General features: G+C 39.2%; 1 protein-coding gene across 1 annotated transcript; it reads right to left on the reverse strand.

The window, feature by feature from the left end:
- Positions 1 to 582: 582 nt before the first annotated feature.
- mindy4b (MINDY family member 4B) lies at positions 583 to 20,815 on the reverse strand. Its single transcript, XM_062976988.1, has 12 exons — positions 19,912 to 20,815; positions 19,618 to 19,645; positions 14,839 to 15,012; positions 12,867 to 12,986; positions 12,184 to 12,278; positions 10,041 to 10,206; positions 9,429 to 9,494; positions 8,233 to 8,303; positions 7,582 to 7,654; positions 5,806 to 5,979; positions 3,464 to 3,644; positions 583 to 1,046 (listed from the first exon to the last, which is right to left on the reverse strand). The coding sequence occupies exons 1-12, from the start codon at positions 20,022 to 20,024 to the stop codon at positions 904 to 906; spliced, it is 1,404 nt and encodes a 467-aa protein (XP_062833058.1). The 5' UTR covers positions 20,025 to 20,815; the 3' UTR covers positions 583 to 903.
- Between the last annotated feature and the right edge of the window lie 5,612 nt (positions 20,816 to 26,427).

Raw genomic sequence — 26,427 nt, forward strand, 5'->3', positions numbered from 1 at the left:
CCACAGAGGTCCTAGTCCCACCTGTGTTTGAGCTAACAGATCATAGAAATCAACCCATTATTTATCGGTTTATGTATTTTGCGACATATCTATAAGAATCTCTGCTATCTACTTGCTTTGTTGCTCAAAATAATATTAATTTCAATGACAAATCAGACCAGACAGAAAAGCATTGTGAATATATGAAAAGGGCAAGGTCATGATTTTGTTCTGACGCTTCCAATATTCAGCATGCCTACTTGACATTTAACTCTATTCCACACATTTGATATCAAGGCATAAATATGTAACACTTCCTTTTTCCAGACTGATGGTGCTCAGCCATCAAACAGGAACATGGTCAAAGCACATGTCGTGAGAAACTAGTGATGTCCCATATATTCCCATGAACACATTTAGATGTTTAGTAAGAGGTTTGAGCATTGGACTACGATCCTAAAGCCCAGGGTTAAATTCCCCACTTGGTCATAGAAACCCACTGGATGATCATGGGCAAGTCACATACTCTCATTTCCAGAAAACTTTGTAAATGGTACCCATAAGTAGGAAACGACTTGAAGGTATAAAACAAGAACAAATGCAAACTATAAAATACTTGTACTCAATCATTTCACAGGAAGCATCATTCCAAGATGTAACTTCACAATTGGCAGAAACAGCTGTAATTCTTGGTAATATTCACATATTTATGTGTTGTGAGTTGTCTTTTGCTTATCATAAGCACAAAGTTACACTCACTTTATAATGTAAATGAAATTAAAGGTAGCAGTTTTATTACGCTGTTCAGAACTTCCTCCTGATCAGATCCCCACTGTTCCTTTTCCTTCCCTCCTTTAGGTTTCAGGGTTCATGTGAAAGGAGGTGATGGATTCAAGTCTGCATCCATGTCCATAGTCACCTTTGTTAGAAGAACGGGACGGTCCCATTCCAGTTGATGGCAGCACCCTCCCACTTAGTTCGGATGGCCATCTCCACTGAAGGGAATCTTTTGTCTGCATCACTGACCTCGTCACAGTGGTTTCCTTCCCAGTGATGAGAGTGAGTGTCTGAAAGGGGAAAACAAACACATTCATATAAAGCCAGCCCAAAAGGGGAGGGTCTTCTGTAGTGGCTCATATACAATCGAAGCTAACGTACAGTTGGATCCAGATTTAGCCATACTGAAAATAGATATGGGGAAACCAATGTCACTTAAATTAGTCACCATTTCAATGGGTCTGTTCTAAGTATGGCTTACTATGGATCTAACCCATTATTTTACTTACTCTTCTCAATCTCTTTTTTCTCTGTGGTCTATATTTCTCTCTGGGACAAAACTGGCCCTGAATCAAGGCAAATAGCAGCTTCCTTTCTGGGGCAAATAGCAGCAGGAGGTGGGCAGAGTATGGCGGGGATTGTGCAAGATGAAAGGGTGAAATTCCGCCTCCTCCTTTCTACAATCTCAGTACAGCTTAGGACTCGCAATTTTAAAAGCAAACATTGGAGATATGGGAATGCAGTCATGGATTTCTCATCTCAGAGAGTCTGAACCAGAGACTGAGTTATATATAGAGAGGGAGAAGCTTTATTAGATCCAGTTGGAGCTTGATATATATGTAGTGGACTATCTGTTGCTTTCCTTTTGCCTTGTATTTTCATATTTGTTGCATTATCTTTTTATATCACCCTCTTAAGGAGCCCCGGTGGAGAAGTGCGTTAAAGCACTGAGCTGGAGACCGAAAGGTTCCAGGTTCAAATCCCGGGAGCTGCATCAGCGGCCGCTGTTAGCTCCAGCTCCTGCCAACCTAGCAGTTTGAAAACATGCCAATGTGAGTAGATCAATAGGTACCGCTCCGGCGGGAAGGTAACGGCGCTCCATGCAGTCATGCCGGCCACATGACCTTGGAGGTGTCTACGGGCAACGCCGGCTCTTTGGCTTAGAAATGGAGATGAGCACCAACCCCCAGAGTCAGACATGACTGGACTTAATGTCAGGGGAAACCTTTACCTTTTACCTTACCAAAATACCTAAGGGCCCCATTCGTATGTTATCTTCTTCCCAGCTATGTAAGATTGGTTGGAAGAGGAGAAATATTGACTGCCACCAACCTATTGAATAAGCATCCAGAGTTCACTCAGAATTTGAAAGTAGTGCAGCAAGAGTTGAATAATAACACAGTATTAATTGAGGTTTCAAGAAGGTTAAAAAGTAACCGTGTGATTGATAAATAGAAACAAAATTCAGGGTTGAGTAATGGCTTCAATGGCTCACCAAGAAGCCATGAACAAGCTTTTGAGTTCCCGCTTTATAATTAAAACTTTAGAATAATAGAATTAGAAAGGGACTCATGGGCCATTGAGTCCAATCCCCTTTCAATATAGGGTCTTCAGTTAAAGCTTCCTTAGTAGATAGGCATTCAGTGTCTTTTTGGAGACTTCAAAGAAGGAGACTCCGCCACTTTTCTAGGCAATCAGTTCCTTTGCCAAAAACTCTCACTGTCAAAAAGTTTTTTCTAATGTTCAACCATAATCTGCGGTAGCTTCACATCATCACACTTGGTCCTACCCTGCCTCCTCCTCTCTTAAAATATTTGAAGAATGCAGTCATGTCATCCCTGAGGATTCTTTGCCCAGTTAAAAACCATTTTTGAAACAGAAAGTGAACAGAAATGACTCCCATTCATTCTGTTTTAAAGACTACTGAAACATAGCAAAGGGTGTTTGTGGCATTTCCAGTTTTTGTGTGAGAGATACCAAACAATGGCCTTCCAAGGCTCCTCAGCACTCCACCATTGCCAATCCCATATATGGTCACTTCTGACTTCACAGTTTTATGTCTACTCACTCACACATCTTAAGATAGAAAATTTGCTATGTTTTTGGATGATTTTGTGGTTTTGATTCCCCATATTTTGGGCCCCACATACCTACATTTTCCAAAAGTATGCACACAATGTTTTTCCCCCTTTACATTCACTGGCACTTAAGCATCAACACAGATAGATAGGGTGAGAGATGTTAATGGATTATATGGTCTAAAATGATAGAGCAATCCCTATCCCCACCACAGCCCCACTGACAACACTTTCAGCATATTCTCTGGGGATATACTGCTCTTTTAGAAATGTTATTGTCCCTAATCACTGGAGCATTATATCCTGTCCACTCTCAGAGCTGTGTTCTTGGGCTTTTTGTGTGTGAGAGACATCTCATAATGGAGTCATTTCATAGGGAAAACACTTTTATTGTGGCATTCATCACTTCTAGATATTATTAATACAATGAGAATCGGTTTGAAATTCAGAAGAATAATACATATCAACACAAGTTTCCCCTCTGTTTGGCTTGAGGGCATGTGGGAAAATGCGCAAAAGTGGGTTTAGGCATTATTTTGTGGAAAAAAGCTTCAATAGACATTTGATACTAGAGAGAGGGAGATACTAATTCATTTAAAAGTCCTCTTCCAGCAAATGTAAGTGCCTACCTATTGTCAAATGCACCGTTCTCTTCTTTGAGGGATGCCCATTATAAAAATATAAGTCGAAGAGATGTTCCATTTTCCAGTCAGACAAGAGTAATCTGTTAGTGCTGAAAAGAACACTGTACGATCCATTGATGTTACACAGCCATATAGGCAATTTGGGGGTCTTCAACATACTTCCAACCTAGGATAGAGCAGTAAAACAAGATTTTTCATTCTTTAAATGTGCTTTTGAAACCAAGCTTTTTAAAAAACCCTCAACTTCAGAAAACAGTTTTCAGTTTGCCATTAAATAGAAATAAGAGTCTGAAGATAACTGTGAAAATAAATGGCATTATCTCTTATGATGTTATGAGGATATATACTTATCTTATGGTGTAGTCATTAAGAGAGGAATCACATTTCCAGTTGGCTGAGGAGTCATGGGATGCTTTGACTACAGGTCTCTTTCCACAGGTGGAGAAGAAGGTACACAGGCAAAAAACCTTCCTTGCACAAACTTTCCTTGTACCATTATGAGGTTATGGAGGGGAAGCTCAGGTCAATTTGGGAGCATAAAGGAGGAGGCTATGAATGCAAAAGGTCCAAAATCCTCATTGTATTGGCAATCTTATCTCCCAAACTCTGAAACAATAAAAGCTCAGGAACTAGAATAGTTCATTTCCTTCGAGCTCTTCCAACAATTTCTTATAGGATTTGGCCTCCTGAACCCTGATCCTTGCTTCCCTCCTCTGAATATGTTCCAGTTTCTTAACATGATCCTTAGAAGCAGACCTCATACTCCAGATGGATTATGACCAGCATGGAATAGATTCATAACCTCCAACTGTCCCAATTTGGCAGGGACCATCCAGATGAATGTGATTTCCTGCTTCTTAGTGGGGGGTTGGACTGGATGGCCCATGAGGTCTCTTCCAACTCTGCTATTCTATGATTCTATGAATCCTCCCTCATCCTCCTTTTTCAGCTAATTCAGGCTCCTTCTTACACACTCTCTCTTTGTCCTTAGCCTACTTTTGCTGCTATAAACAGAGTTCAAGGTATAAAGGTAGTTTGTACTCCATTAACTGAGCAAAAGAGAGAGAGGGGCAGACAAACAAAAGTAAACAATTAGCCTTTCCTGGCTTGTGAGTTTTCCCTCATTAATAATCTTTGCCATCTTGACTCTCTCTGATGTTGCTTGGCCACACATGTCCCAGTTTTCATCAGTGAAATGTTGGAAGGCATGTAGACTGCCACTTCAGTCTTTTTAAAGCACTTTTCTAAACACATGTAGGGCTAAAATTTGGGTCCGGAGTCTAAGCCTTGCTCCACCATTGCCCCAAACATATGGAAGTCAGTTGGATGTTCATATACTGAGTGGACACCTGAAGGAGGATCTGTGACTGCATCAGCTGAACATAATTACAAAATTCCTATGAATAGAAACTCTGTCAAAGTTGATTTCCCACCCATGAGAATTTTGTAAAGGTGTTCACCCAAAAATGGCTATAGCAGAGCCCTCTTTAGAATTTGGTGATTAATACATGTGTGTTTGGGGTCACTGAGGAATAAGGCTTACACACATGGCTGCAACAGAAATTTAACCCCACGGTATATGATGCTCAGGAGAATGCCCTTACAGTGCTCATGATCTGGACACAGTACTTCTGTTAGGACAACTTGAAATTGTATTTCTTAAAAGATAACCCAAACAAAAATGGTATTTTCACAGAGTATATCCAATCCTCAATGTACAGACACCTTTAACGCTTTCATCCAGGAATCTCCACTATCTGTCTCCATAATAATTGTAAAGCAAGTTCTCTATGTGGCGCTCCCAACTTTCCAGTTTTGTTTTAACTGTAGCTTCTCATTATCTCTGACCACAGAGCCATGACTATCCTTGGCTTGTTTCCCAAGCAGTCTATCCTAAAGAGAAGCTGAGATGAGGGATGGTAGATAAAAAGACTAGAAATAAGGAAAGCAAATGCCGATTTGTCTGGTCATCTATAGAGAAATTCATGGCTAAAGCCACGAAGCACAATTAACACAATCTATTGCAGAGTGTTGCACACCTAAGCAATATATTCTCTAATTACACAATTTTCTTTGACCACAAAAAAAAAGGTTGAAGATTGCAAGGCCTTTCCTTGTAAATTGATGTCTCGGTTGTGCCCTATCCATGACCAGATTTTATTCTTTCATTCATAATGAATAAGATCATAGCTTAGAAAGGTCATTTAACCACATCTCCTAAATTCATCCACTCAGCAGAAGCAGCAGTTCAGAGATTCTGCAAATTATCGTTCAATAAAGTAGCTTTTCCAAGCACAAGGCAAGATCAAACCAAATGTCGATCTTACCTGTAGAAGTCTGTAATGTTCCACCTCTTCCTTGCTCCAGTGTAAGTAGCCCACGTCACTACGGGAGGAGACTCCATGTAGTACCTTTTGCATGTTGCCTTCACTGTCCAGCCTTTGGGAGCCATTGAACACGTGCGGACTAGCTCTGCCTGTTAAAATTATGTTCAGAAGTGCCTGAAGAGTGAAAAGGATCTAAATTACAGCTTCAGGTAACAGAATTAATACTGTATCCATCAAATGTTACAAAAGGCCAAAACAAGTATGATGCAATTTCAGTGGTTACTGTTTTACTTCAAAGTACCTGTAAAAAGGAATATGCTTCAGTTTCCAACATAGGAAGAGCACAGCTCCATTTCTGGACTCTAAACTGCCCCTGAAGCTGCTGTTGGATCAGAAAAAGGCACTAGGAATACTTGGATCCTGTCCACTTCCCTAAATCTAACAACATCTCAAAGGAAATTTAGATAAGATTTAAAAAAAATTCAATAAAGGAGTGTTTCAATGCTTTTCCCCTATAGTCATTGTTTCAATAAAAGTGAAAACTCTCTACGGCGGCTTGAAAGGGGTGAAATAACAGGACAGAAGAACTGAACATGGATTGTCTATGGTATGCCTTTTGGAAGTTACTTTTTAATGTCATCTTTAAGAGCAGTTGAGTTGCCTCAAGAGCCACATCAAAGAAATGTTTATATAGTTTACAACAAGAAGGGCTACCATGTTGCTCTATGAAAACGAATTAAATACCAAGGGGGACTAATATCATTATTACAACTACAGTAGAGTCTCACTAATCCAAGCCTCGCTTATCCAAGCCTCTGGATAATCCAAGCCATTTTTGTAGTCAATGTTTCCAATATATCGTGATATTTTGGTGCTAAATTCGTAAATACAGTAATTACAACATAACATTACTGCGTATTGAACTACTTTTTCTGTCAAATTTGTTGTATAACATGAAGTTTTGGTGCTTAATTTGTAAAATCATAACCTAATTTGATGTTTAATAGGCTTTTCCTTGATCAGTCCTTATAATCCAAGATATTCGCTTATCCAAGCTTCTGCCGGCCCGTTTAGCTTGGATTAGTGAGACTCTACTGTAGCTACAATCCCACAGTTAGTGTGCCAACTTTTGAGTTCTCTAGGACTATTCCTCAGGCTAGTTGGCAAAAAGAAGGAGATGGGATTTTTGGATTCCTAAGTCTCGTCTTACCTCTCCAGTTTCATCATCTAGTCACTGTGAACTGTAATGGGCCTTTAACATGACTACATATTAATATCATGCAATTGTGGCATTGTCCATAATACATTAGGTTGACAGCAAAAATATTTAGCAAGTTAGAAACACTTGACAGATGACTAAACATAGAACCCTACTTTGATGTAATACACAGTAAAGTATAATACGTTTCTCAGCCATAGTAGGTTGCTAACTAGATATTACTAAATTACATAACTACTCTTTTCCCCCTTCAGACTATGTGGTTACATATTAAAAATGTATGTGTCAATATTTAGCGTTAAAACCAACCATTAAGCATTGAAACCAACCATGATAAAATACTTCGGCTATCATAATCCTGTCTTCTTCCTGTTTTTACTTTGCCAGAGTGTGCAAAGTGCTTCAGATTATAAAGGGAGACCTGTGTAAAGTGTTTGCATGCTGCACATCACTGAAAACTGATGGCTTCTTTAAGGGTTTTCCTATTATAATGACTGATTAATAACTGAGTAAAAGCTAAACACAGACTAAAACAGATATCACACACACAAGCCTACTTGTCGACAGATGAAGTTTCCAAGCCGGCACTGCAACAAATGAGTTGTAGTGAAGTCTAGATCTTTCTGAAGCCTATCCAAAGAAATCTCAATAAATTAAAATGGCAGTTAAATATTAATATATTACCCATCCCCCTTATATCATTATCATCACCATCATCCCTGAGAGGGAGAGAATGTAGAACATCCTATCCACATATATCTTCATGGTTCCCTACAGTTGAGCTGAACTACATGTCCTATCAACTCAACCGCCAATCAATATCTTACATTTAAATTAAGTAAATTATCAACTCTAAACTAAATAATTAAATTATTCCATCTAAAGTTATGCTATTACATTATATATTTGGTCAATATGAGTACTGTATCTTAACTGTTATTTTAAAAGAAACCAACAGAGCGGCAATTTGGCAAAAGGCAGGAGCTTATTTTGTCCTGAGAGAAACTAAAACAAGCACCAATCCCCTCTGGCACAGGTCTGCCTTTGGCTTTATCAAGGGGTTGGGTGGAAAAAGAGTAGTGCTTTTGCTTCTCTGTGGATTGGATCCACATTTCCAAAGCCCCTCCTGTTCCTGGTCACCTTCCCCACATAGTGCATGGCCCCCATTTTCCATAGTTCCCTTCTCAACCATCCAGCATTGTATTTACCTTTCAAACGTTCTTGAGAAAAGTAAACTATAAAGAAATAAGATCACTCCATGGCTTCCTTCCCATTTCATCTGGAAAAGAAGGGATGAATGTTACTTGGGGTCATGTTGGCATTCATAGTTTTCCCCTATCCTGTCTATCTCACTGTAGCTGAAGTGAAGGTATTGTACTGAATGCAAGATAGATTAATTAGCTCAAAATTGGACCCGAACAAAATATAGATCTAATTTATAATATTGTTGAAGAACAGTCAGGACGAAATGGGAAGTTTTATTGGAAACGGTGATACAGGGGAGTGCCTATGAGGATGTATTGCTTTTCTAAAATTTTTCCCCTTAATGTAATTTCCCTTCAACCTCTGACTTAAGAGTATTGCTTTGAATTAGACAATGAAAAATGATCAAGTGTGACTCTTTTACATTTGCTGTAAAATTCCTTTAGTATTTTTACTACTCCTATTCTCCAGATACCTAATTGTACAGTAGAGTCTTACTTATCCAACACTCGCTTATCCAACGTTCTGGATTATCCAACACATTTTTCAATACATCATGATATTTTGGTACTAAATTCGTAAATACAGTAATTACTACATAGCATTACCATGTATTGAACTACTTTTTCTGTTAAATTTGTTGTATAACATGATGTTTTGGTGCTTAATTTGTAAAATCATAACCTAATTTGATGTTTAATAGTCTTTCCCTTAATCCTTCCTTATTATTCAACATATTCGCTTATCCAACATTCTGCCGGCCAGTTTATGTTGGATAAGTGAGACTCTACTGTATTGCTAAATGTTAGCACAAGATTGAAGTTACTGTAATGTTTGAAATCTGAAGAGCAGATTTCATTCTGGGGGATGAATTCTTACTTGAGGTGGGTATTTCCCTCATTTTGCCTTCTGTAGTAAGACCTAATGATACATTGGTTTATTTACCATGAAAAGCAACAGAAATGTGTAAGGGATGATATATCCTCTAGATCCAGCAAGGTGTAGTAATTTGCACATTGAATGACATCTCTGGAGACCAGGGTTTGAATCCCTGCTCAGTCGTAAAAGCCTACTGGGTGAACCTGGGGAGGTTACATATCCTCAGCCACAGAAAACTATAATAGGTTGACCTTAGGGTTTCCTTTCAGAAATGACTTATGGCACACAACAACAGCGACAACAACAAGTATTTTCCACTTACACAGTGTATATGATCATAGAGAAACTGCTGGGTTGTGTCTTTCTCAAAGAAGTCAAATAGTTGGACCTGCAAATTAAGATTAAGGATTCTATGAGCATCAAATGCTTCTCCCACCCACACACTGCTTGGATCTGATAATCCATAATCTTATTTTACTTTCTAAGTAGCATACTAGTTAGAAAAAGGGATAGACACTGATGCCAGGTGGGGAATGGAGGAAGAACTTTGCCAGATCAGACCAGCATCCTGTTTACTGCAGTAATTAACCAGGTCTGTCCAAGGGAGGCCCACTGAAAGGAGAGGAGGAAAATACTCCACCCTAATTTTACACCCACCATCTGGAATTCACTGAATTATTGACCCTGGGCAGCATCCACTTGATACAACTAGCAGTCTCTGACAATCCTTGATAACCCTGCACAATATTGTTGATGCGCCAGACCCCCTTTAGAGAAAATTGACATTTGTGGCCATTGACATGTCTTGTAGTGGTGAATTTGTGGCATGCAGCTCTGCAAATATTTCTAAGATTCTTATATTTTGTTCCTTCAAGAATCAAACCAGATATTCCCTCCCTTCCAACACTTTCATGTATGTGACTTCTTTACTCACACTTTCAGTAAAGTGATCGAGTTCGAAGTCTTTGCTTGGAGTAAAATAGGTGTCACTAGTAACAAGGCAGACAGTGGCTTTCTGATATTCTCCTGCTGTCCACAGAATATCTGCCAAAGCTGCTGAAAGAGCCTTTTCTTGATCCTTTTGGCTGATTTCACATAAACTGCAAAGGCAGATAGAAAGGTTGTGATGGAAAGCACACCAACACATCAAGAAGCCAATAAATACATACTTGGTTTACATCTTTGGAATGCTATGGCTTGATGACATGACTACACTTTGGAAAGATTACTGTTTTAGATTATAGCTTCCTGAAACCCATGAGTGGTGATTCTAGGCAAAAACTACTATGGTAAACACATTAAATCAATGGGCTCACTTTGTCTTCAACTTTGGTTTAACACTATGTGTTTTGTGGAATAAGCCTTAGTGCACATACTTTCCCAAGATGGCCAGGAAAAGCAGCTCAGAAACCTTTTTTTTCGCTTCTGTTTATTTGCATTTTGCTATGCTGTCTGGAGTGAAAAACAGGGGTTAACACAACTGTGGATTATTGAAAACATGACAATTTTAATCATTGTTCACCAAAGTGATTTACAGGAACTAACAATGATGCTAATCACTATTCCAAGGTCATGTGTAGCAAACCATACAGTTCAACATTTCACTGATAAAAAATAGATACATATGACCAAGCAACATCAGTATGATCACCACAGCAAAAATTATTAATGAGGAAGATCACACAAACTAGGCAGTGGTTCTCAACCTGTGGGTCCCCAGGTGTTTTGGCCTACAACTCTCAGAAATCCCAGCCAGTTTACCAGCTGTTAAACTGGCTGCCGATAAGTTTCCGGGCCTAATTCAAGGTGCAGGTTATACCTACAAAGCCCTAAATTTATTTATTTATTTATTTATTTATTTATATTCCGCCCTTCTCACCCTGAAGGGGACTCAGGGCGGATCACATTATATACGGTACATATAGGGCAAACATTCAATGCCCATATACACATAGAACAGAGACAGAGACAGACGTAGAGGCAATTGTTCTGGACCTGGCTATCTTCGTGATCACATCTTCTCCTTTGCGAAATGGTTCAGAACCTGGCTATCTTCGCGATCGCATCTTCCCCTATGAACCCGCACGGGCTCTAAGATCCGTGGGGAAAGCCATTTTCTCGCTTCCACCACCGTCTCAAGCACGTTTGGTGGGGACAAGGGAGAGGACCTTTTCTGTGGTGGCTCTGGAACTCTCTTTCCAGGGAGATTAGACTGGCACCCACCCTGTCCACTTTCTGTAAAAACCTAATAAGTGGATGTTCCATAAAGGAAATTTGACCCCTACCATAACTACTATCAGTCCTCGCACTTTATCCCTGTCCTTCATCCTATAGGTTTAGCATTAAAATGACATTGCTCTTTCTGTTCTAATTTATTATTGTCCTTCATTTTGTCTACCAGTCCTATTCTGGAAGTATATTGCACAAGTTCCTTCCCCCTGAATTTCAGTACTCATTACAGTGCAGATTATTGGTTGTTGATGCTGCTGTTTTTATGTTGTTGTCTTTTGTAATTTATTTATTGAGTTATGTTTTAATCTATGGTTGGTCCCCAGGTTGGTCCCTGAGTCCCTTCGGGGAGATGGAGGCAGGATATAAAAATAAATTTATTATTATATTATTAAGACCAAAACATCTGGGGACCCGCAGGTTGAGAACCACTGAACTAGAGGCTGCAGCAGGTTTGATGTTTCCTGGACCAATTGAGAAAGGAAGTGGGAGGATGAGAGTGAAACAAGGGCATTTTAAAAGCAGTTAAAACAATAGGAAGACAGATAATTAATCAGGAGTAGGAGGCTGGATAGTTGTAGATTCTGGGAAAGCCATTGAACTCCATATTGATTCCAGGAAAAGAGTGAAATCAGTCAATTTGTAAGGTCAAAGCTTGCTTGAGCTCATTTCAGCTTGTGCACTCTAAGCAATGTGTTAGTGTGATCACGGTGTCCTATGTAACTAAATTGGATTATTGGATTCTATATTAACTAGACAGTAAATGTTAACAAAAAGAATAACAATAACAAAACCAGCATGGACTACATTTTGGAACATTTCCTTCTACCTCAGAAATATTTTCTTACCTTTGAAGTTGTACATTTTCCTCTTGGTTTCGAACAAATAATAAGTATTTAATGATGTTCACCTGAACAGCCATCTGAACTGCTGCTGCTCCTCCCTGAAACAAAGAACTTGTGAATTGCCCTGTGTAAATGTGGCTTCATCATGCTGCCGTCTAACTGAAGCGTGAAGGGTGATCCCCTCCAACACATACAAAGTACTAGGAATTGTGGAAAACAAATGCATCTAAAGCTGCAGGTTCTGCTTAAGTGAAAAACAGGCAACTTTTTGGCTTTTTTAAAAGGAAGTTTGTCAAGAGTGCCAAACTTGTGATGAACAGAACTTATAGCAGTTGGGACTGGAGATACCTTACCTTAAGAACAATATTATTATCATTATCATCATCTTAATTCCCTTTCCCCTATTTTAGGAAGGTATCTGGGAAATGAATGAAGTTATAGCACAAAACTTCTATTTTCTTGATTAAACAGAAAGGAGAATTATATGTTTTGTTCCAACGTATCTCAGAATGAAAAAGAAACCCATTTAAGGAATGTAATAAAATATTGCAGCTGATGCTGGGAATTGATGGAAAATAATCTACAGTGACAGAAACACTGCTTGTTTATTTTTTTAAAAAAAACTACAGCAACAAATACCAGAATCTCCCAATACATTTACTTCATTGGAGGAGCCCAGACTTTACCTTATCTGTCACTAAAGCATAGGCCAAGTCTGTATGTGGATCATGGAATCTGAAATACGATCGTTTCCAGTCATAGCTGAAGACTTGAAATGTGCTTCCAAATAACATTCTTCGTAGAGCCTTCAAATGGGAAGAATAGTACATATTTTTATTTTGTTTTAAAAAGTAGCGTAATGTTACATTCTCACTCGTTACACTGAGAGGTCTGACCACATTTCAGAGGTTCTATCATTTATCTAGGATTCAGTCTCTACATGGGTCACTGGGGGGCTGTAGCATTTTTGGGGGAGTATATTGCATTTATCTACCAATCAGTGCCAGATTTACCATTGTGCTTAGGTGTGCTTATTATGCACAGGGCCCGTTGGCCAGGGAGGGGGGGGGGGTCATCTTTCTGCCCAAAAAATGTTTTATGATGGATTTTGCTTATGTGGTGCAAATCCAAATTTGAAGGCATTTTTGGGAGAGATTCCAGACATAATGATAGCCTCGATAATACATGGGAGTGTGCCACAAAGCAGGCAGTGTAGGTCTACCGGGCTGACCTCCTTCAGGGCCCAAGTAAGGGGCCTCATAATTTAACCTCATTTGTCCTAAATCCGGCACTGCTACTAATCCACTCCTAAGCACAAGAGCATTAATATACCAACAGATACTGCTTCCCTCATATATACACAGTTGGCATATCAGCCAAAGCTGGTATCTGGGCTGACATTTGGAGAGATGGATCGAGGAGCACTCCCAAGCTGTGAACAGTCTTTCAGGGGAAGTGTAAACCCATCCAAAACTGGTTGACACACCTTTACCATATCTTTTCTCTTCCTATATTATTCTAGCCTGCAACCATTTATCTTTCTCTCTCTCTCTATCCTCCATTAGACCATACATTTGATTTTGAATGATTATTGCAAGTAAAGCAAGTTTTCCAAGTTATGAGAAGAAGTCTGAGATCATTTCTTTGGTTGTTTGATCTTATGTGTGTGTGGAGGCATGAGACTGACTGAAGTTCAGATTTTGCCAAGTTCATTCCCTTGCTTCTGAGATTTCCAAATAATGGATGCTCAACCTGCAACACTAATGGCAATTTTAGATCAGCAAAACAAAACGAAAAATAAATAAATAATTGCACTTTTAATGTCATTGCTGTATTCAAAACCAGAGCCTATCATAATTACATTTCATGTCAGGAAATGTCATCATTGGTCTTCCATGTCATGTCTTTTAATTGTTACTCCAGAAAGCAATATTTCCTACGTCCACCACTTTTCCAGAGCTTGGGGAGACTTGTGAAGCATCTAATGACTGCAACTAGGATAGTAATCTTTTTAATGGTTTAATTCTGACCTGGCATTCAGTTATCTTTCTATACCACGTCTATGTTACTTTCCAAAGCATGGGAAATCTATCCTTTTTGGCAGATTTTGGGAACAGCAATTCAAAACATAACATAACGGCGCTCCATGCAGTCATGCCGGCCACATGACCTTGGAGGTGTCTACGGACAATGCCGGCTCTTTGGCTTAAAAATGGAGATGAGTACCAACCCCGAGAGTTGGTCATGACTGGATTTAACGTCAAGGGAACACCTTTACCTTACCTAATTCAAAACATAGCTTTTCCTAGGATCTGATTCTGTCTATAACTTTAAAATAAATATTTGCTAAAGTTATAAGGAGCTTAAAAATAGCAATACATTAGAACTAAGCAAGTTAAAATGTCACATTGTATCAATAGTGCTTTTGCACTATAAGAAATGTAACATTAGTTTTGTGCATTGAAGCATCATGTGCATCCTTGAAAAGCATTCAGAAGTGCAAATTCATTCCTCCCTATATTCCTTTTCACTTCCTTATAACAAGCGCAGCAAACTGGAGCCTAGATTCCAATAGTGCTCCTGGATAAGATTTCTGTGTCTCTTTAATTCTGGCAAGATTAAATTTCAGCTCATACTTAATTGACAAGGTCTGCTTACCGCAGCCATTTCCAGTGTGATGGGCTGCCCGCCGAGGTTCGATGAGACAATGAGAGCTTTGGGGATTGAATAAAGAATATTGGATGGAAACCGGCTGTGTGTTAGGGCAGTAGTAGTTTGAGATGCTCCAGCTGCATCTTCTTTCTCATCGTCCAGTTTGTGGTCTTGGCACTTCTATTAAAAAAAAAAAGACAGGGGAACAAACAGAAACCAAGCAGTACAGCAATATTACTGATCTTGTTCCTAACGTGCTTCCCCCTTTCTCAGTAATTTTTATATATTGTATATTACATGTTCTCCTAAGCAAAGAAACTGTAGCAAAACTACAATATGTTTTGTCTGTTATCTGCAAGGAGATAAATGGTTTTTAAAATATTGTTTCAAAATTTGTGCAGGAACAGAAGTCCTTCTTTTCTTCCACAACAGTTAATTGTTATAACAATATCAGGCATTTAGAGGGAAGGAATGCTAGGAGTTTTGCTGAGAGCATAGTTTAGCCACTGAGAATTCGATAGCTTTTGCAGTACAGCCATTTCTCTTAGGAGCAAATCCAATGAAAATGTGGCCCAGGGAAATATCTGAGCTGCCAAGGTGACTTCAGAGTCAAACATCTTTTTCATTTACTGTTCTGTTTAGTGTATTGTGGCATAAAATGGATTGACTGATTGATTTTATATAAGACAATTAATAAGCAAAGAAAACCCTCCCAACTCACATGCCTGATAAAAAAGTGCAGGTTTCTTTTCTGTGGCAGAAAAGACAAACACTTTTTTTTTTACTTACTAGCTGGCTCTTCTTTATTTCCTCTTGCAATATTTCTATGTAACTCAACTTGGAACCAACCCATCTTTTGACTTCTTGCAGCTTTGGTCCAGGATCCATAGCTCACCAATAGAATGAAAGCTGTTGCCGGGAAAGTTACCTGGCGACAGGTGAGACTCGAAAAGTAGAGCTGCCTTGGCTCGGTCTCCCAGATTATCATTGCACAGCAGCTCTTGTTCAGGTTTAGAAATTAAATGGCTCTTGTCAAGGCTACAGAACTAAAAAAAAGAGACTGGAAATAAAGATATATATCCTAGCCTAGCCTATATACAGAATCTATAAATATTCCCCTTTCCTTCCATATGTTATAGTTATTTTCCCTTCTGTGTCGTATGTTCTAGATCAGGCATGAGCAAACTTCAGCCCTCCAGGTGTTTTGGACTTCAGCTCCCACAATTCCTAACAGCCTCTAGGATCTAGATTGATTAGGAGATATCCATTGCAACTCTACATGTGATTAGTAAATAAAATTATGCAAATCTCCAGCAATTGGGCAATAATTGTATATGTTGGATGTGTCATTGGTATACATGGATGCAGCAAGATGGAGAAGAAGTCCTAATGTAATGTGTGGGACATTGTTTTGCCACAGTTTCTGAGATAGTTTTATAGCATTTCCTTATCTGTCAATAGTGGTTCCATTTACTTTTTCCAATGTACTGCCTGGAAATTAAAATAATAATAATTTAATCACTACTCATTCAGAACACATTGTTATCTTAGTCCAGCAACAGAAGTCCAACGTAATCATAATTCAATACTTAAAACAATATGTTCAAAGGATTTTTAGCATACTTTTTGTAATACAAACTACCATACATAGAAGGAAGGATAAATTATTCTAAACTCTCCCTTACATACTTTGAGATAATCTTGCCATTATTTTAGTGATTTCTGCCTCTGTGTTTTTAATAGCAGTTTACGAGGCAAAGTATGGATGCTCTTATGTTGTTGAAATGCAACTCGAAGCATCCCTTGACATTGCCTATATTGGCTAGAGTTGCCCTCATTGATTCATAGATATCTGCATGTGGCTATTTGTCTCTGATTACTTTAGGGCAAGCCATTGCCAAGAATATCGGCTATGGCCAATTTATATGGCAATTCTAAACAGAGAGATAGGGTTCGGGGATTCTCCACATCTTTAAACATGACAAATACAATCTTGCCCAAATGATAAGATCATGTTTAATGGCCATAAGAGATAAGACTTTACTTCCTCCAGGGACCTTTTACCTGGAAGGAAAAGAGCTTTTTATTAAAATAGGCCTTTGGTTTTCAACTGGGTCTGGCTAAAGGGCCTTTTAATGGGATTGACTCTTAAGTTTTTTAAACCTCATGCACATATATTGCTTTGATTGTAATAAAATAAAATGGTAAATCCGACAAATAATTAATCATGTCTGAAATCTTACTAGCAGATACTGATGTTACTGCGTGTCTTAAAGATGTTTCTAATTTATGGATACCCTGTCCTGTAGTTTCTAAATTTTATAGACAAAACCCAGGATATGTATGGCCAGGCAACACTAGAGTGTTTTCAACTTGGCAAAAATTATTAAAGTTGAAGAAGACACTAAGCAGGAGAAGCTGCAGCAGTTTGCTTTGGCTGAATATACAGAGAAGGATAAGCTTGTGCCTTCTCCATTCCTCTCACCTCACTGGGTTATTTTTTGTGATATAAATTTTTATTATGTTATGTGAAAATAGCATATAATATACAAAATAAAAATATTGTCCCCCCCTCTGTCCACCTCACTCTGTTATTCAGTGCAAATTACTTTTGCACTTTGAACCCAGGTTGCAGCAATTAAAACAAGTTTATGGTTTAGCAGCCAGATCCTCTATTGTTGGAGGCATAAAGCAGATGTTGCATGTACACTTCATCATCATCAAACTTTATTAAGACCTCATTTGCATTTACATTTACACCTGCCAATCATGCTGTGGTTGCATGCTAGATTGTTGATTTTTCACTATGCAGGGGGTCAGAGTCGATGACCTTCTAAGATATTTTTCAACATTTTTGATTCTATAATTCTTGGGTTACAAAAACTGTGTGCACATGAAATGAAGATTTCCCTCACAGAAAGCAGAGCATATCTTTTTTGGTCTACATCTCCCAAATTCTACCAACTGCTGAAAGATTCTAGGAGTTAGAATCTAAAGAAATAACCCTGTTAAAGAAACATCTTTTCTAAGCTCTGGAAGGCACAGAAGGGCTCTTCCATATTACTTTAAGGAAATCTACATTCTTCATGGAGTTTTCAGATTTTGCTGGTTCTAGTCACCTCCGTTTGGACTCATTCCATTATTTGGGCCGGGCCAGCACAGCGAGTTAAACCACCCACTATAGAAGATCCTGCTTACTGGAAGGTTGGCAGTTCAAGCCCAGGTTGGGGTGAGCTCCCACTATCAGCCCAGCTTCTGCTCATCTAGCAGTTTGAAAACAAAAATGTAAGTAGATAAATAAGTACTGCTTTGGTGGGGAGGTAAGAGATGCCCTGAAAAACATGCCGGCAAAAATCCGACCAAAAAAGGTGTCCAATGGATTTCCTCAGAACTATCTCTGTCAATTGTATAACGGCATTGAATGTTAGCCATATATGTACCTGTAATCTGCTCTGAGTCCCCTCAGGGAGATAGAGCGGAATATAAATTTATTATTATTATTATTATTATTATTATTATTATTATTATTATTATTATTATTTTGGAGAGGGACTATTTGAAGCAATTTATCTGATTGGCAAAAGGGCTCCTGCAAAGCTTTCTTTTTTAAAAAAATATATGGTGTGTGTTTGCTAATATGGTCTGGTAGTTTGAAAGACAACCCTGCAAAGACAAAATCTATCCTTTTAAAATATTTTTCGGTACTGTTCTATTATCCGGGCAGGGGCCAAAAGGGGGCATAGACAGAGAAGGATAGTCCATTTTATTGGGGGAGGGGGAGTTGAGAAAAGAAAACAATTTTCCCCATTTTTGCTGGTTACCCCCCCCCCCCTTCCCATGTCATATATGAGGCTTGTTTCTACAGCAGCATGAATAGGGATAATAACAGGAAAATAGGGGAATTGGTTGAACTCCTTAAACCCTCCCTCCCCTCGTAAAATGAACTATTTTTTCTCTGTCTAGTCCAGCCCCCCTTTTGGCCTTGGCCTGGATAATGGAACTATACTCTCTTATAGTATTATAGTTTCACAGATGCCTTGATGTATAATAATTCTACAAGAATAAAAGGAGGAAAAAAAGAGTTTTTTAAAAATTTTCCAACATGTCATGGGATTAAAAAGAAACTTACTCAAAGATTGAAATAAAAAGTTACAGCTTATGCGAGTAATGTCTGGGACAAGTAAAATATGGCTTAGAGTTGTGTGTATATATCACACACACACACACACGCACACACACACACACACACACACACACACACACACACACACACATACGGAATTTAAAAACAAAAAACTTATCCTACAACTTTCCACCAGATTTTCTCCATCTGGAGGAGCTCTATGTGGCGATGAGAAGCATTTTGTGTAGTAACATCTCTGAAAAGAGGTGAGCCTAATTTCACGAATTACATGTTGTAGTGGCATTGTACCAACCAGAAAGCCCATTTAGAAGTTTCATGGAAAGATATCTAAATTTCTTTATTTTATACTGTTCATGGATTTGAAAACTGACAAAGAAAAGTTGGATTTTTACATTTATTTCTAAAAATTATTGTTTGCCCTGTATTGTCAGATACCTTTATATGAAAATGCCTCTGAAATACTGTACACTGTACACTGAAAAACTGAATGGTTAAAAGGATATGTGAGAAGTGTGAACAGATCTTCAGCTATGCTTATCTTTAGAGTTTGCTTACTGTCTTAGAGAAACAGCCCTGTAAAAAGCAATTACTTTTGACAACTGACAGGATCACAACATGTAAAATATATATGGAAAAGTTACCTGAGGGGTAGGATGACTGATTTCCAACCTGAATGAAAAGGGGGAAAAATACACAGCTGAGGCAGCTAAGAACTCCAGTTTAACAAAGGAATAGCTTATAAGACAAGCGACAGAAATAGAAAACCAAACAGTGCATCATCACTATGGTATATAATGATCAGAGCATAACATGAACTTCCCAATTCTATGCATGTAATTTTTACTAAATTCCTATGGGAATTTCCATAGGACTCTAGACTGTCAAATGATCTAGTATTTAGGATACATACAAAGCATAAATAAGGAAGACCTTACCCATGAAAACTAAATATCTTCCTCCACTTGTCTAGATCTGATATTTTGCTGGTTATCTCTTCGAGTTCCATGTGTTTCAGGCTCTGTGGATCATCCAATGTTTCCTTGTCCATTTGTATACTGCAGAACACAGCGTTAAGTAAACATTCAAAGTCAAGTCTCCAGTATATAGAAGTCTACTCTCCTGCTCATTCTCTTTATATAAGCATCTAGATAAAGTGTTCTGAACTTGGGTTTGAATAGCAGGAAGCTCAGTTCTTTTTCTATCTCCACTCTGCGCCTACTGTAAACTCAAGACTGTCACATTACAATTAAACTTTCATTAGAGCTGGACGTAGCCCCATGTTTTTCTGTCTATTGTATATTCAGCATAAATGTTTAATTTAAAGACACAGATTTATATTAAAAGAGCCTGCAATTACATATCTGTTTCAGGGAAATCGGAATTATTTAATAATTGATGGCATGGGCCTCCATATCGTGTAAGAAGGGTGACAGGTTGCTTTTATACAACATGACAGGGGTTGGCATCCCAAAGGGTTAATGCTGGAGTCTGTTCAAGTTGATAGCAGAATGATGAATGGAATGGAATGAGATCCATATCTTGTCCTTAAATGAATAGCAATTGGACTAATACACTTCCTGAAGATCTCCTTTCTACAAAACACGATATACTTTGTAAAGGTTAGGTAGTGTTCAGTTTAGGAAAGAAGAAACTTAAACCATAGCCAGGTACTTGATCTTTGATGGGCATGTGCTTATATGGCAGCTGGAATGCACATGCTATTGGGTATACTGGTGGTCATTGGGCTTTGGATTTCTCAGGTCTGTATTGTTTTTACTGTGACCCCAAGATTCATCAACAGAGCTGAATGTGAAAGTCATGGGCCTAAATCTATTTGCTAGTTCTCCTTGGAGTTGACATGTGCAAGTTGATTCTGATTTATGGGGACCTTATCATATGGTTTTCTTGGCAATATTTATTCAGAGGAGGCTTTCCATTTCCTTGCCCTTAAGCTGAGAGGTGCCCGATATCATTTTGTAGGTGTCCTTGGCTAAATGTGGATTCAAATTCTGATTTTCCAGAATCCTAGTTCAACCACTATACCATGTCATTTACTGAATCAATAGAACTTCTGTATTGATTCCTGTAGATATTTGTCATAAATTCAGACAAAATAATAATAATATAATAATAAAACTTTATTTATACCCCGCCACCATCTCCCCAATGGGGACTCGGGGCGGCTTACATGGGGCCATGCCCGGGAAAAATACAATATAACACAATATAAAAACAACATATCATAATACAATTACAACAATACAATAAAGAATCATATACAGTGCTATTGCATCAAAATCATCTCTCATTTTCTCAAGGAGATGGGATAAGAAGCAGTTAATCTAGCCTATGTCTGCTATCCAGAAGGTGGATGTAACACAGAGTGAAGGATGAGCCTGGAAATAGGACTTTGTCATGGGCCAAGACTCAAACTCTGATGAAGATGATTTTCCAGCTCAACCTGTGGAATGGCAACTTCAAGATACACGGAGCCAAGATTCACCTGAAATTGATCAGACAAAGACAGCACTAGAGCAGGCATGGGCAAACTTAGGCCTGGGGGCCAGATGCGCTTCCTAGGTGCTTACCTCAGGCTCCTCCTCATTTCCCCTGTCCATTTGGCATAAAGCCATGGTGGCCCGCCAAATCTTTATGCAGAAAGGAGTGCTCTCAGTCACCATGTGTTTCACCCTCCTCCTGGCATAAGGACGGTGTGAGCAGCTCTGTCCTTATGCAAGGAGGATGGCTTGAAGAAGGCATGCAGTGGCTGAGAGCTCCCCAGAGCGCTCTGTGACATGGCCTGTCTCATCCTCCTCCCTGCATAATGCCAAGAGGACAGCCTGAAGATTGAGGGAGGAGTATTGGGGAAGAGTATTGGGGCAGCTGGTTGCCACATGTCTCGTTTTTCTTCCAGCATAAGGTTGGGGTGAGCAGTACCATCCTTATGCCAGGATGATAACCTGAGAATGATCCGCGCCCCCCCCCCCCCCACCTCGCTGTCTCCCAGGCCCTCCTCTTCCCGGGTCCATCCCACCCAGCATGTGTCTGGTTACCTTCTTTCCTGGCCTGGACCAGCCCTCCCAGCCAGGCCCAAATGCGGCCCCAAGCCAACAAATTTGCCCATGCCTGTACTAGAACAACTGGAAATTGGAGATGTACCTTCCAAGCCCAATGGTGGAGAAGAGGGCTTTTGACTTCTGACCTGCACATCTTCATTTTTGCATGTAAATCCTACCAGAAAAGTTAGCTTTTCAATTTATTGGCCCTGTCTTAACTGTCATTATCTGCAAATTCCTTCCTACATAGCAACTTTGTGTGTGTGTCAAAACCTGAGTGAGGATAGACTGGGAGGCAAGGAGAAAGCTAACTTAGTAACTATACAGACCCCGCTGGAGAGTCTTTGCAAATTACACCTACAAATCAAATAAGCCTTGGAAATAGTAGCAAGCTACTATTCTCCTAACTAAACTGCACATTTACATGCAAGTCATTCCTCTTGTGCAGCCCCTTGGAGAATCTGCACCCTTGTCTGCTGTCTGGAGATAACCCACAGAAATTGGAGCTCAGTCCCAGACCTTGAGATCTGGTAACCCTTGTAATCAATGTTCAATGCAACGTGTTTAATGACATTATCAAATTCTTCCCCTTTGTAATACCATCAGCACCTGCCTCCTGTGACATTACAAGGCGTCATCCCTAGATCTTAGGTTTTCGCCTTGGAAAAGTCATGATCTGGCGAGCCTACTGCTCAACACTTTCAAATAAACACAGCTACATGGATATTCTCCTCTGACCTTACTCTGGCATTCCTAAAAGACCCTTACTGTAATTATATGGTACTGAATGAACCATGGAAGACAGTCTATAACAGACACACAAACTGCAAGGAATAAGAGAGAAATGGCCATAAGTGAATGAAAGTAAAGCCATATCTGGAAATCATGCTGTATTGTGAAATGTCTTTAGGGGAAAATTGCTACCTGTTAATGAAGTTAAGATTAAGGTAAAGGTAAAGATTTTCCCCTGACATTAAGTCCAGTCGTGTCCGACTCTGGGGGTTGGTGCTCATCTCCATTTCAAAGTTGAAGAGCCGGTGTTGTCCATAGACACCTCCAAGGTCATGTGTCCGGCATGACTGCATGGAGCGCTGTTACCTTCCCACTATTGATTTGCTCACATTTGCATTTTTTCGAACTGTTGGCAGAAGCTGGGGCTAATAGTGGGCGCTCACTCCGCTCCCTGGATTTGAACCTGCGACCTTTCAGTCTGCAAGTTCAGCAGCTCAGCGCTTTAACACGCTGCACCATCTGGGAGTTCTGAAGTTAAGATTACTACAGCCTTAAAAGCCAGCAGAAACCCGAGAAAATAGTTACATGTTAAAAGGTGGGAATTTAAGGTAAATAATTTATCAAAAGAAGAATCCATCCCAGATCACCCTGTAGCAAGATTGCTGCATAAAACCATTTCTGCTTTCCCCTTGCAGCACACAATTTTGGTAGTTTTTCAGGCACATTTAAGATGTGTCTACACTGGAGAATTAATGCAGTTTGACACCACTTTAACTGCCATGGCACAATGCTACAGAACCATAGGAGTTGAACTTCTATGATACACCAGAATTCTAGAGCAGAGAAGGCTAAAGACCTTATAAAATTACAACTCTCATAATTCCATAGCATTGAGCCAAGCTACATTAATTCTACAGTCTAGATGCACCTTCAGTGTGAAACTATACATTATCTCAAGAACTTCAGCTTTCCAAACCACTGCCTGACAGGATTATGTAAACATTGTGTCATAAAGAGGGATTAACAGATCCTATAAAGAAAGATTAACAGATGTGAGGGTCAGTCTTTCAGCTTCTGCCATCCTTTGTGATAATTCCCTAGAAACGGTAGGCTTACGTGCAGTTTCAGAGCTTGCCAAGGGAATTTCTTTTTTTAAAAAGTGACCTATTAAGAATAGCAGAAGGAAATTGGTCCAGTGGGAGGGGTTATGAATGGCTTCCTAGCTACTGATTTTCCTTTGCACTTATCCCATCTCTGCATGTATTTGATCAACAATATAAAACAACTTCAAAATGCATTAAAGAGCTTTTATTTATTAATTTGCCTGTAATTGCCCTTGAAATAGAGGCTTACAGTATTCTTTGCAGGGAAAGCACATTTAAAAAACAGTTGCTATGATTAGCAATGACATAGACTGTGAACTGCTGTGGACTATAATGAGATTTCTTGAGAACTGGAGTCATTAAAAGCACAGCTGGGATTTGGAAGTTGAGAGGGTGACATGCAAAGGAGAGGGGTCTGGACAGTGAAAGAGGGCAGGCTGCTTTTTGAACAAGCTGTAAAAGGAGCCGAAAATAGACTTTATTGAAGTGAATTCAGTCTAAAGTGGAGATTTAGCTCTGTCACACCCTGAGATAATGTATTTTAAATTTTTTGTGGCAGTGATGCATTTCTTCTTTCAATTAATAAATTGGCGTATGTGAAGCTAAGGCAAACAGAGGTTGTTTGCAGCAAGTAATACTTTTTATTTAGTGTTTCAGCTGCAGTTGCAATGACCAAATGCCAAAAAAGGCAGCTCATTTACTTTTAGGAATTAGGTGGTCTCTCTTCTGAACTCTCAATGGCAAGCAGCACAGGCTATTTGGCGTAACTATTAAAGATAAACAGAAGGCTTTGTCTCTTCTCCTCCATGTCGTCCTCTTATGGTGTGGATGGAATACTGAATTGAAATTCTTATTAGAAGCATATAAAAATATCACTTAATAGCAGAGTACAGTATATTTCCAGAGGATTTTAATTTGACTAGAATATATGAAAAATTTAATTAATTTCAGGTCTGACCAGAAACTAATTTATATAAACTTGCATCTAAAAAAAAATTAGAAAGAAGGGCAGGATATGGAACCCTTCAAGAAAAATGGAGAAAGCAAAGGATATAGCTTCTCAACTGACTGATCCACAGATATTGGAGAGTATTTGATTGCTCAGCTAACATGCAAAATATAGATGGTAAAAGAAACCCCAGAAAATTCAAGAAGTGTCCTGGGAAGAACAGGAAACAAGCTACATTCCTCATTGGGGACCCATTCTCTAGCATTGGCCCCCTAACCAGTAAAGTCCTTGGGTCAATTGCCTCAATTGAACCACTGATAACCTGACCCTTCTTCTATGGTCTCTTTCAGCCTTAATGGCAGCCAATCTAACTAGCCAAAAGACCGAATTGATAGGCTAACTTTAGCCAGGAATTCCTTCTCTGTTGAGGAAAAGGGCCTGATGGTTTTTCATAGACCCATCCTTTGAAGGAACAAAAAAATTGTTTCTTTTGCTTTGGGTAATCAGTACTAAATTCCACACATATCCAGACTATTGTTGACAGACCTTCTATAGATGACCTTGGTGTTTATTCTAGACATCCACTTGCTCTTCCAAACTTGTAGCCACCCATTTTTATTCTCAAATGTCACTTGAAGAATTGGTGGTCAATGGACCAGTGACAATTTGAGAGCCTTTGGCTGCTGGTCCATGATGAGTTTCCAGAAAATAGAGAAATAATTGTATGGGATCTTTTTTCTGCTAAACTGTTGAAGGAATAGCTGATACTTAAGTGTTCTGAAGATTGTACAAGATGACAGCCCTGAGCTATAATGCCTAGTGTGTTCTATGCTGGTTAACCTACCAGTCTTGTTACTAGTATTTGCCAACGAAATAACAGAGGAAACTATCTTCTAAGACATGCTAGAAACTGAACTTGGAACTATTTGTATGCATAGCAATTGTCAGGGTATTGTGTATTGTGAAATGTTAAAATCAATCTGGATTCAGCAATTATGGAGTTAATGAGAGTCTGCTATGATTGATGTATCACAGGACCAATGGGGTCAAGTGTGTTTTGACCAGGACTTACTATCTTGTTCCTGTGGAATGTAGTGGGAGTTTTCCTGTGTAGAGCGGAGAACAGCGATGAGCAGCGTGTGTGTGCATGAGTCTTTCGGAAAGGACTCATGGAGGGGAAAGGACTGAATTTGCTCTATCTGTAAATAGATCATGTAAATAAAGTTGTTTGCCGTTGGACTACCAACTGAACCCTCATCTGCTGGAGTGAGTTTGTCTAGTGCTGTTTTTCCACACGGGGAAACAGTCTGGAGAGAAGGAGGAAGACCGGGATGGTGAATTTTTTGGATTTCACTCTGCTACCCATCATCCCCGCTGACAGCAATGTCATCTGTCAGTGTGTTATAGTTCTTCAATGTCCTGATGCTCCCTTAGTATAAATATTGCTTTCTGCTTCATACCCTTTCCCATGAATTAGCAACATGGTGCAGGGGTTTGAGCACTGGACTCTGGAGACCAGGATTTAAATACCCTCTCAGCCATAAAACTCACTGAATGACCTCGAGCAAGTCACACACTCTCAACTTGAGGGGAAACATATTCTGTACAAAT

Source organism: Anolis carolinensis, chromosome 3, assembly GCF_035594765.1.
Source record: "Anolis carolinensis isolate JA03-04 chromosome 3, rAnoCar3.1.pri, whole genome shotgun sequence".
Taxonomy (NCBI): Eukaryota; Metazoa; Chordata; class Lepidosauria; order Squamata; family Dactyloidae; genus Anolis; species Anolis carolinensis.

Bases quoted from the DNA above. Each gene is read 5' to 3' on its own strand.
- mindy4b (XM_062976988.1), bottom strand. From the start codon at position 20,024: ATGGACAAGGAAACATTGGATGATCCACAGAGCCTGAAACACATGGAA. The intron at 15,013-19,617 runs GTAACTTTTCCA...TTTTTTTAATAG, and splicing joins TCAGTCATCCTACCCCTCAG to AAGTGCCAAGACCACAAACT. The intron at 5,980-7,581 runs GTAGGCTTGTGT...TTCACTCTTCAG, and splicing joins GAAACTTCATCTGTCGACAA to GCACTTCTGAACATAATTTT.